The sequence below is a fragment of the Arvicanthis niloticus genome, chromosome 8, assembly GCF_011762505.2.
Source record: "Arvicanthis niloticus isolate mArvNil1 chromosome 8, mArvNil1.pat.X, whole genome shotgun sequence".
Classification (NCBI taxonomy): Eukaryota; Metazoa; Chordata; class Mammalia; order Rodentia; family Muridae; genus Arvicanthis; species Arvicanthis niloticus.
Window position 1 is genome coordinate 50,614,712 of NC_047665.1, and position 11,673 is coordinate 50,626,384.

At 42.6% G+C, this 11,673-nt stretch overlaps 1 protein-coding gene across 7 annotated transcripts in view; it reads right to left on the minus strand.

Moving 5' to 3' along the window:
* Nucleotides 1-11,109, minus strand: part of Dip2c (disco interacting protein 2 homolog C) — a 395,546-nt gene extending 384,437 nt beyond the window's left edge. For 2 of the 7 annotated variants that reach the window (XM_076939383.1, XM_034510936.3), the window contains exon 1: nt 10,537-11,101. In XM_076939383.1, the coding sequence (XP_076795498.1) occupies nt 10,537-10,621 (85 nt within the window). In that variant the 5' untranslated portion in view covers nt 10,622-11,101. Of the gene's footprint in view, nt 1-10,536 lie in introns of all 7 variants that reach the window. The other 5 variants (XM_076939382.1, XM_034510935.3, XM_034510937.3 and 2 more) reach the window with 5 other exon arrangements.
* Between the last annotated feature and the right edge of the window lie 564 nt (nt 11,110-11,673).

Below are 11,673 nucleotides of genomic sequence, written 5' to 3' on the forward strand. Positions count from 1 at the left end.
GCAGGCACCCACCACTATATCTGGTTTATGTGGTGCTAGGAATCTAACCTGTAGCTTCATGAACGCTAGGCAAATACTCTACCAACTGAGCTACATCCCTAGCTATGGATTCGATTTTAATAACGTTCTAGAACAGTGGTTCTCAACCTTCCTAATGCTGAGACTTTTTAATACAGTTCCTCATGTTATGGTGACCCCAATCATAAAATATTTCATTGCCACTTCACAACTAATTTTGTTATCATTATATTATAGTGTACATATCTAATATGCAGGATATCTGATATATGACTCCCAAAGGTGTCAAAATCCACAGATTGAGAACCACTTTTTTAGAGGTTGAGCACTACAAAAAACACATACCCATCACAGCCAAGTATACTGAAAGCATGAGTTCTCCTAATAGACTTGCTACTTGACTGGGATGGAGTCAAGTAGCAAGTCATAGGTGCTGGGTGGAATCCAGGGCCTCAACCATTCTATCTACCACTGAGCTACACCCTGTCCCCTATCTTTGGAAATCATTTCAAAAGAACTAAAACTGTTCAACATAGGGTTGGGAAGATGGTTCAGTGGATAAAAGTCCTTGACAAGGAAGCATGAGGACCAGAGTTCAGATCTGCAGCATCCACATATAAGCTAGAAGGGCATGAGAGCTACCTTGAAATCCCAATGCTCCGGAGGCAAATACAAGATATCCCTGAGGCATACTGGCTGGCAAAACAAGCCGAATCGGCAAGCTCTGGGGTTCAGCAAGTGACCTTGCCTCAAAAAATATAATAAAGAGCAAGATAGCCGGGCGGTGGTGGCGCACGCCTTTAATCCCAGCACTTGGGAGGCAGAGGCAGGTGGATTTCTGAGTTCGAGGCCAGCCTGGTCTACAGAGTGAGTTCCAGGACAGCCAGGGCTACACAGAGAAACCCTGTCTCGAAAAACAAAAAAAACAAAACAAAACAAAACAAAACAAAACAAAAAAAAAAAAAAAAAAAGAGCAAGATAGATGTCAACCTCTGCCCTACAAAAACACATACACACACACACATACACACACACACACACAGTGGAGGGGAGGGAAAGAGATAATCCAGGGCTATAATTAAAAAGGGTTACTTAGAGAAAAATAGAAAATGAGACACATAAGGGAAATCTGAAGATATTCAAACAATTACTGGATGAGTCCAGGAACTCACAAACTCTTTGTCTTCCTAACAATAGAAGGTAAAAACAAAATAAAAATCTAAAATATAAGCCTTTTGGTTCTATGAAATCAAAGTAAAATATTAGTTTACAATGAACCAAAGAAAAGCAGATTCTACTTCCTTTTCACATTAATTGCAATCAACTATGTGAATAAAATTATAATCAGGATTCTGATAGCAACAACAAAATAACCCAAAGCTCTATTTCTGATTGGGCCTATATCAATGTTGTGTTCCATGGGTTGGTACCTAGACATTTGCAAATAAGACTTGTGTTTCTAGAACTTCCCTATATGACACAACACTGAAATTGTAACCATAGAAATAAAAAGCAACTAGCAACAAAGTTTCAACCCTGCATGGCTGATACCACTACATGTGTATTTCAAAGGCTTGACTTCAACGAAATTGCCCCCTTGATTACATAAGTCCTTAAAGATTACTATGTATTACTAAATCTCAACAGCTTTGAAGCAACCATTACATTCTCTAAGGAAAATAAGACCAGAACATGTTTTCAGAGCCTGATGACATTCACTTAAGAATACAGAATAAAGTACCCTAAAATGGCAATTCCACCTCATTACTTGTTTCTTTTTAAATAGGTAGTTATGCATAATTGAAACCATGATTTCTGCAACACCATTAAATTCACAGAGGGAGAGGGTAAACTTGAAAGTCTCTGGGTTTTTATTCTAAAAGAAAAAGCTTATCAGAGAGAGTGGGTAAGAAAAAACTACACAAAAATCTACACGATGCTCAAAGCTCAAATGCTGCAAAATGTAAATCTCCCATGACCTAGCATAGGTGTCCAGCACTTGAAGATTGGGGCTCAGAGCCACACCATCACAGAAGACTCTGCCTATAGCAGACTAACAGCTAGAAAAGAATGAGGCTCTGGGCTGCAATCTTGGGAACTGCCTGGCCTCAACTAACTGATTGAAGGCTCCACATGTCACCTGCTCGTATGGTCTTTAGTTGACGAAAATGCTCATGCATCTCCAGTACGAAGGACAGAGCTGACCATGGAGAAGCCATCTCTGCCTCTGTCTCCTCCGTGTTGATGTGTAAATACCATCAGTCCGGGAGGAAGAACTTCCAAAAGTAAAATAGAATTCTGTTCTCCATTAGTAGGGAGAGTAAGGAAAGGCTCCACAACACTAAGGAGGCTTTGAGATTGCCTCTGGTGCAGATTCAAAAGCAGCCCCCAGATATACATTAGAAACTAAGACAGACTGCCTTCCTAGAGACTATCAGGGCGTCCTTTTCAAACTTTCACTCCAGAGTTTGCTTAATTGAGTACTAACTAAAAGAAGCCACTGAAAGAAATATTTTCTTTAAAATAAATAAATAAATAAATAAATAAATAAGCAAGCAAACAAACAAACCTGCACTGAGGCAACATGGTAGCTATTCTAGTATAGTATAAAGTAATCACCCAGGAAAGGTCTATCAAGAAAGATTTCCTGAAAACCAGGCATGGTCAGCAGTCCAGCCTGGTTTACAGGAAACCCTGTTTTGTAAAGAAGTTAAAAGCACCATCTCAACAGTCACTATTACCTCAAACCACCTAAATGAACTGCTTTTTTAAAAAACTGAGTAGGCTCAGTGGTTAAGAATGCTCTTGCAAAAAAATGGGGTTCCATACCCAGTTACCCCTATCAGGCAGTTCACAGCTGCTTGTAATTCCAGTTCCAAGGGATCTGATAGCCTCTGGCCTCCACTTGTGCATGTATGTACTTAGAATATCTAAGCAGGTATTCAAGTACACACACATAGATAGATAGATAGATAGATAGATAGATAGATAGATAGATAGACAGACAGACAGACAGACAGACAGACACACACTTAAGCAGAGATGTGGCTTGGTTGGTAGAATGCTTGCCTAGCAGACCCAAACCCCTAAATTCAATCCCTAGCACTTCATGAATCAAAAATGCTATGGTGGCAAAGGCCAGTAATCCCAGAACTCTTGGCAGTGAAGCCTGGAGGATCAGAAGTTCATGGTCATCCTTAGCTACTCATAGTAAGTTTAATGGCAACCTCATGAAACCATCTCAAGGGGGGAAAATGTGTGTGTGTCCCCTCCCCCCAGGAATAAGAGGTTAGAGAATCTCTACCCCAGCTAACACCACTGTGGAGGAAAGAAGAACAAGTAGATCTTACCCAGTCCCTGTAAGAGTAGGACCTGGCTTCATCTGATCCCATTCTCACTGCTTTTTTTTTAATAGGAAGGGGTTAATTATATAGCCCAGGTTAGCCACAAACTCTTCATCCTCTTGCCTCTGACTCCTGAGTCCTGAAATGAGGGGTATGCACTACCATGCCTAGTTTTTCATTTCAGTCCTGAAGGTAAGTTTCACTAACACCATCAATAGTTAGCAGAGGAAACTAAGACTGAGAGAAACTGACTAGCAGAGGAAGCCTGACACTCAGCAGAGCCAAGGAAGAGGCAGATTCAGAAAGTTTAGCCCCAAAACTCTAACTATTCTAGCAAAAACACCTCCACATAAAAATTCAAAAACAACCCAAAGAAATTCAAGAAAGATCACCAAAAGTTATATAGATCTTGGTGCTTTAAATTCCACAATCCAATTTTTTCATACAAATGGCTTTTAAGTTGGTTTAAATCTGTTCAATAGTCTCCAGTTGTTTCAGAAGAAAGAATTTTCACAGAAACCATTTCCCAAGCTAATAATCAAGTAATGATTTAAATTCATCAACCCAGAAGAAAAAAATATCTATTCAGTCCACATCAATCAAAAAATTCCTCCATACTTAGCAAGATGTATTTCCTTCATCCTTCTTTCCTTTCTTCTTTTGATCTTATATCTAATATCCAAAGCATTTCTGTTTAAAAAAAAAAAAAACTATCTCAATTCATAGTTCACAACACAGCTCATGTTAACACCTAAGATATTCAACAATGAAACAAAAATTGCAACACACACACACACACGACTAGTAATTTCAACTCAGTTTTACAATTCAGTATCACAGCATTTCCCTACTTTCTTCCTCGACTGGATGCTGAGGAAGCAAAAGGATATACAGGATATGTATGCTAAGATGACTTTAAATAGTCATTCCTCTGGCATGCTGACTTCTCGATGTGCCACCCGCCCCACATACACCAGCTGGGATTCCCAATTAGAATCTCCTCTTTAAGAGCGCTATTTATCATCATCAGGAACAAATGGATGCAATTACTTCTTTTGAGATGTGACAAGATTTTGACCCTCAGCATAAAAGAACAGAGAGAACTGACAACAGGGGGTAACCTTTGTATCATACACACACACACACACCACAAAAGAAGAAAAATTAAAGTCAGATATCTTAAAAGTAGAATACAGAAAGGGAAAAAGGAACAGGGAAGAAGAAAAAAAAAAAAAAAAAAGAACCAAACAAAAGATATTATCTATGTTACAAAAAAGAAAAAAAGAAAAAAAGAAAGAAAGAAAGAAAGAAAGAAAGAAAGAAATGTCCTTCTTCCCAGAATAACTATCAGTGTGCACAAGTAAGTCAGTAATTGTACCTATACAACCAGAAGTTTGCTTTTTAAGGTGCTTTTTTTACCATGAAGAACTAGAAATGATCTTATAACTAGGATTTGAACAGCTGAGTCAGTTGATATATGTGACATTAAAACTGAGATTATTCAATACATTCCTTTGCAATTCAAAAGAATGCTACAACTCATTCCATAAATCACTGCTTTATTTAAAAAATTAAAAAAAAAACAGTTCTAAATAAAGAGATAACCCATTTGGAAAAGGCTGGAAGGAGGAAGGCAGAAAGTGACTCATAACATCCAACAGAATCTAGCCTCCGAACCATAAGAGTCCAGTTTGAAACAAAATAAACACACTGTTAAGCTTTCACCTCAGAAAGTCAGATCTAAGAAGTGTGACCATGGTACTGCAAATATTTTACTAGTATCTGAAACAATCTTACAAATGTGGTGTGTGTGTGTGTGTGTGCGTGTGTGTGTGTGTGTGTGTGTGTGTGTGTGTGTGTAGCTAAATTTGACAACTAGAATTATTCATTAAGGAAAGAACATTCAAATCCAATTATTTCCTTGTGAAGAATCTTAAGCTGTATACTAATATCAATGTTACCAACATATTTTTATTCATGTGAAGTGTACAAAATAGGTTTTATATGACATTTTCATATATATGTACCCTTTATACCCTGTTTTCATTCACCATCCATGCTCTACCATGTCCTTTCTATTCCTTCATTGATCTCATTTCTCTCCCTGCAAATAGTCGTCCTAATGCTCTTATGTCTCATATTTATGTAGTTATATGTCAATAGACAGACAGACAGAAAGACAGACAGAGATGACTCTGGAAGAAAATATGCTTCTACACATTTGTTTTCAAGCAGAAATTGTTTTGCTTTGTTTCCTTCCAATAAAAAGAAGGTATGCAAAGTTTGGATGGCAAGAGATACTAAATATCTCCCTTCCAGACTCCCAAAGGCTGTCATAGCACAGAAGCTGTGCAAAACTGTATCTTACTCATTCTGTAGCAACAGAACACCTAAGCAAGGCTCAGGAACTGGGGAGAAGGGCAGGGGGCAAAATCTGGCCCTTGAATGAAATACCTGTTGTGTTGTTCCAACGGAGCAATGCACTCCCAAACCTTTAGATAGCCACTGCTTTAAAAGTCCACTCTTTTGTGACAGCAGTGGGCTAGTTACATGGGGACTGCTTGAGTGCATTAAAAACAAAACAGTATTGATCCTTTGACCAATACAGAAGGACCTGACATTCAAGTAGACTTTTCACCATTTTCCTGGAACACTTTCATATACTGGAAAAAATGGTAAATGAGGCTCTTTTGGAGCATAAGTAATAGCTGAAATAATCTGGTTATGTTAATTAATAAAGCAGAGCATAAACTAAGCAACTCCCATTAGAGGAAGTTACAAAGATATTAGGGATGTGACATGTTAACAATATAAAAGCAAGGATATTTAAGTACAACATTTTTTTTTAAACTTTCCGTTCTACAAGAGCTAGATACCCTTTGCAGGCTACATCATAAAGCACTTTTCTTGAATTTTGTAAAAATAAGAAGTTGACACTAACCAGGAGTATACACCTACAATCCTAGCTAGTGGAGACAGTAAGACAGAATGACTAAAATCATTCAAGACCAACCAGCCAGAGCAATATACTGAGATGCCATCTCATTTGAATATATATACATATATATTTGAATATATATATACATACACACACACACGTATCATGGGCTAGGGATGTTGGTCAGTTGGTAAAGCATTTGCCTAACAAACATGAAGTCCCATGTTTCAATCTCCAGCAACACATAAACTGAGCACAGTGGTAAGTGCTAGTAATCTCAGCAAAGGAAGATGGGAAATTCAAGGTCATCCTTAATTGCCTAGGGAATTCACATCCAGGGACTCTCACTTTGTGAGACCCTGTGTCAAAATGAGCTAAAAGGAAAGCATGGAAAGAAGCTTCTTTTCTCTCTAGCTCTTACAAGGCCAATGAAATATAGACACAGTCCAGAAAACAAGTGACCAGTTAACAAAGAAACCTACTGACAGACACATCAGTCAGTAACTAAGCTGGATTATTTTTTATATTTGATCTTAGCCAAAAAGGTTGACAAGCAATGATTTTTTTTTCTTTAATAAAACATTAGTCTGTTTTTATACTGTTTTGTTTCCTCCTCTAATTTGTTTGGCATTCCTGTATAAACTTTTCTCCTCAAGCCAAATAGTGTTTAATCACATATTAATAAAATGGTGTCTAGATCCTTTAAAGCCAAAAAGAAAGAAAGAAAAATGTGTAATTCCAAAAGGATCAAATAACAGGTTTTGTTGCCATTGTTGTTGTTTGTTGATGTTGTGTTTGCTTGTTTGTTTTAAAGAAGAAAACTAATCTAAGAAAAAGAGTGTGAGAAAGGCCCACCACAGCCCTACCTGGCATTCTGTAGAAGCCAGCTCTGGCATGGCTTTTTCCTGAGCTCATGTTCAGACCCAAGTGTCTGAATAGATCCAAGATCCCTGGCCCCCCATCAATGAACATCTCCACACATGTCGGCCCAGGGCTGTCTGAATCGATATAAGAAGCTGCACACTACACCTCCTGCAAAAACCTCTTGGGTTTTGCTGACAAGACTCTACAAAGGCAAACAAAGACTAGCTTCTCTCAGTGAAGGAAGCACTGGGCAGCAACAGAGGCTAGAGAAAGGGGGAAGGCACAACAAAGCAGGAAGGTAAAAAGAAAAAGAAAAAAAAAAAAACCTGCAGGCAAGATACCAATTCTTTATCAAACAAACAATAACTCAATCAAATAAAAATAGCATCAATATCTATAACAGCACCCAGTAAATGATACAGACCCAAAGCAGACCAATAATTAGAAATCTAGATAATCTACCACTCATTTGGGCTTTTAGCTAATATAAAAACTTTAATAGTCTGGTCATTTTTTTCAACATATGGTATATGATTAAAATGGAATTTTCTTTCATTCTCCTCTTAGAAAATGAGCCCTGGAAATTCCTCATATTTTCCTGTATCACTTTCTGATATTCTGATAGTTGAATAAATAAAATAATAACCAACTCCTCTGTTTATTTTTTGAGACAGAGTCTTACTATGTAGCTCTGGCTGGCTTGAAACCTGTTCCACAAACCAAGCTGGCCTACAATTCAGAGAGCTGCTTGCCTCTGTCTCCTGAGCACTGGTATGGATTTGGTGGGAGATATGCTGGAAAAGCAGTACACCACAATAATTCCACACTAAAAGCCATCCTAAGTTTTCACTTCGAAACTGGATGTGTTGAGATTTTTTTTCCCAGTTAGGAAAGGTAAAGATACACAGAGATTCTTGATCGTCAACTCCTAGGTTTCTATACTAGGATAGCAGCAATACTAGAAAACAAATTGATTCATCTCTTCCAGGACAACAACTCTCTTGGTTACAAGACATGGAATTTCAAATGATCTTTTGTAAATCACAACCAAACCTCAATAATGACAAAGCCACACTTTATAATAAAGCCAGAGGTGGCACAGCTAATAGATGGGGGTAAATGGGGAAAGCACATTCCAAAGAGTAGCAGAGGCTGAACACACTGACAAAAGGCTTTGATTTTTTTTCTTTCTTTTCTTTTCTTTTTGTAATTTTTAAAAGTTTAGGTCAGGTCTCAACATAGCTCATATAGAAAAAGAAAATAGAAAAAGACTTCCTGAATACAAATAAACATATACGCCTCTCTAAGCCCACCCATTCACCAAGAAACTCATTGAGTCCTCTAAGTTCTCTAGAAACACAAGGTGCTCACAGGGAGTTAAGCTAAGTACACCTCATCTAAAGTGGTTCTCCATACTTCTCTGGGCAGCAAGAAGTATAACACTCTTCAAGGGTGATCGGTGATGACAGGTGACTGCTGTTACCTAAAAACAAAACGGACAGCTACTCTCAACAAGAGGAGGGCAGGGTATGTGGTTCCAGGCATTATGTGAGGCTTTGAGAGTAAATGTGAATTGACTTCCTGGTAGGCAGGGAGATTCAGACCCTGCTGAAAGGGCTCAATGCAGGTGAGTTCAGATGGCTTCTCTGTTTTCGAGTAGAGACACGGCATATTATCATAATGCAGATAGAGCAGAGGTGCTTGCTTTGAGTCAGAGCATAAACGGGAAGGGGCACTGACTGTATCTACAACAGGATGCAGACTATAAACAGAGCTGGTAAACTGAGGAAGACAATCTCTCTGAAGCCTGACAAAACACAAACGTTTCTTCATAGCTACTTATCAGAAATACACTGTCCACACTGCACACCTCATCTGCCAGTTTAAATCTGAAGAATTCAGCCCTGTCTTTTCTGCCTGTGGATCCTCTTAGGAAAAAGTGATGCTTTCTCTTATCATCTCTAGCTGGTCAGAACAGAGGCATGGAAGCACAGTCTGGGACACATTATCTTTTTCCTTCCATTGGAGTTTCCCAGGAACTGCTTCCAAAACACCTTGAAGAACCCCAAATTTGGGATATAAGAACATGTCCAATCTATGAGAATCTGATAACACAAGCAATACTACAGCCACCCGGTTTATATCCCTCTCCACCCTGAAAGTGTTAAAAGGGAAAACACAAAGTCAACGCCAGCTCCTCCCCATGATGAAAACTGGCACGAATGAATTTGCGTTCTGGCTGGCCCTCACAAACCGTTACAAAAAAAAAAAAAAAAAAAAAGTTCACCATGCTAAACTGCTCCAAATATTAATTCAAGAGGAGACAACAGCCCATTTCTACACCATTACACTGTAGTCTTCGCAGATGAGTGGTATAACCGCTAAATGCTTATTATTAAACACATTTTGGAACTTAAGTGAAGGGGAAAAAAAAAACCTACAAAACCCAAGCTGAAACTTATGACAGTTAAGCACATGATGTCCACCATGAAAGAGCAAAGACGAGAGCATATATAACACTCCATGAAATCACAACAGCAGAGCAACCGCAAAGTCTCAATATCTCTATCCGACACGATGGGAATGAGGCATCCGACCTGGCCTGAGGGGGGAGGTTTTAGGGCTCTAACTCAACCAGCTCATCACAAACACGACGGAACAATAGTACTACTATCTTTCCTCCCGCTGACAGGAAGGACCGTGTGCCTGCAACCTCAGAGAGATCCAATCCTGAAGTCCACTGACAAGTTTTGCATTAAAAACAGGCCATTCAGAGGCTGTCCCCAAGCGTGGAACGTGGATGCAGAGCACCGGTGCTGGTGGTGGTGGTGGTGGTGGTGGTGGTGGTGCTGCTGCTGCTGCTGCTGCTGCTGCTGCTGCTGCTGCTGCTGCTGCTGCTGCAGCTGCATCAAGGACGCGGAGCCTCTCCATTAGGGAAGAGCGCACATCCCCACCAAGGCCATTCCCCAGCAGCCCTAAAGGTAGCTCCATCTTGCTTCGTAGCCGAGAGCCCCGGGCCCAGCCGCAGCACGCAGGGGGCATCGCGGCTGCACCGCGCCAGCTGAGCCTGGAGGGCGGGGGCCGCGGCACGCACACGCGCGCGCGTGCACACACATACACACACTACACACACACTACACACACACACACACAAGCACGCGCGCACACAAGCACATACACACACATGCACTCGCCCTGGGGCCACCACTCGGGACCGGGCCAGGGTCAGGGCCCGGGCCCCGCCACCCCCAGGCCCCGCGCGCGCCCTCCCCGGGGTGACAGCTCGGCCCGGCCCGCGGGGCCCCGAGCGCGCGCCAGAGAAGCGGTGTCCGGGCCCGGCCCGGGCGCGGGACTAAGGGGGGTTGCTGTTACCTTCCGACAGCTCCAGCTCCAGCTCGGCCAGCCGGGCCCTCACCTCCAACGGCAGAGCCATGCCTTCCAGGCTGCGGTCCGCCATGCTCGCCGCAGACGCCCCCGCCCTGCCGGCCTCCTCTTTGTTCGCCGACGGAGGGCTCCTCAGCGGCCGCCGCTCGAACCCGGAGGAACCGCACCGAGGCGGCGGCGGCGGGCAGGCGGGAGCGGGAGGCCGGGCGGCGGCGGGCAGGCGCGCGGGGATTTTCTCCTTAGCCTCCTCAGCCTCGTCAGTCTCCTCAGCGCCTCCTCAGTCTCCTCAGCGCCTCGTCAGCCTCCTCAGCGTCTCCTCAGCGCCTCCTCAGCGCCTCGTCAGTCTCCTCTGCCTCCTCAGCGCGGCCCCGACCCTGGCGGTGGCCTCGCGCCCGGCTCTCTGCGCGCCTCCCCCAGCCGCGGGCTCCAGCCCCGCTCGGCCGGCACCGGATCACGGGCCCGCCCGCGGTCACGGCCACAGGGCTCTCTAGCTGCTCCGCGGCCGCCCTGCCCCGGCGGGAGCGAGCGCCGCTGCGCGCGCACCGGGCAACAAGAGGGCGCGCGCGGAGGATGGGAGCGCGCGGACGTGCCACGGCGGCGCGCGCTCAGGGGGGCGGGGCCTCCAGCGACTACTTCGAGAGCGCGCTCGTGGGACAATCTTGCTTTTGGCCTGCGGGGGGGGGGGGGGGGGGTGTCTTCCCAGCCCAGAGGCTTAGGCTCCTCAAAACTCAAGGAGGAGAATAAAAAAAGAATTCTGAAGCACACCCTAGCCTACTTGTTAAAACTTAAAATGTTCTGGATCCTCGAGGGCTGATTTTTTTTTTCTTTAATACTTTTAAGAGAAAAAAATAATTAAAAAAAACAGCATGAGCCATAGATTACTAGGTTTGAAGTTTAAAAGCATGGATCTAGAGCAGACTAGTATATGACCTTGAATCGCACAATGTTTTGTCTAGACTTCATTTTCCCCATCCGTGGAAATAAATCGAGGTAGGTTGGATCTGTCACACACTGTCCAGCCATTCTCGAGACTGAGGAGTATCTGTTATGCATGAGGAGTCTTCAGTAAGTGTCTTCTCCCTCACCCTACCATATCATCTCCTGTTTTTTCTTCTGCCTCTTGTG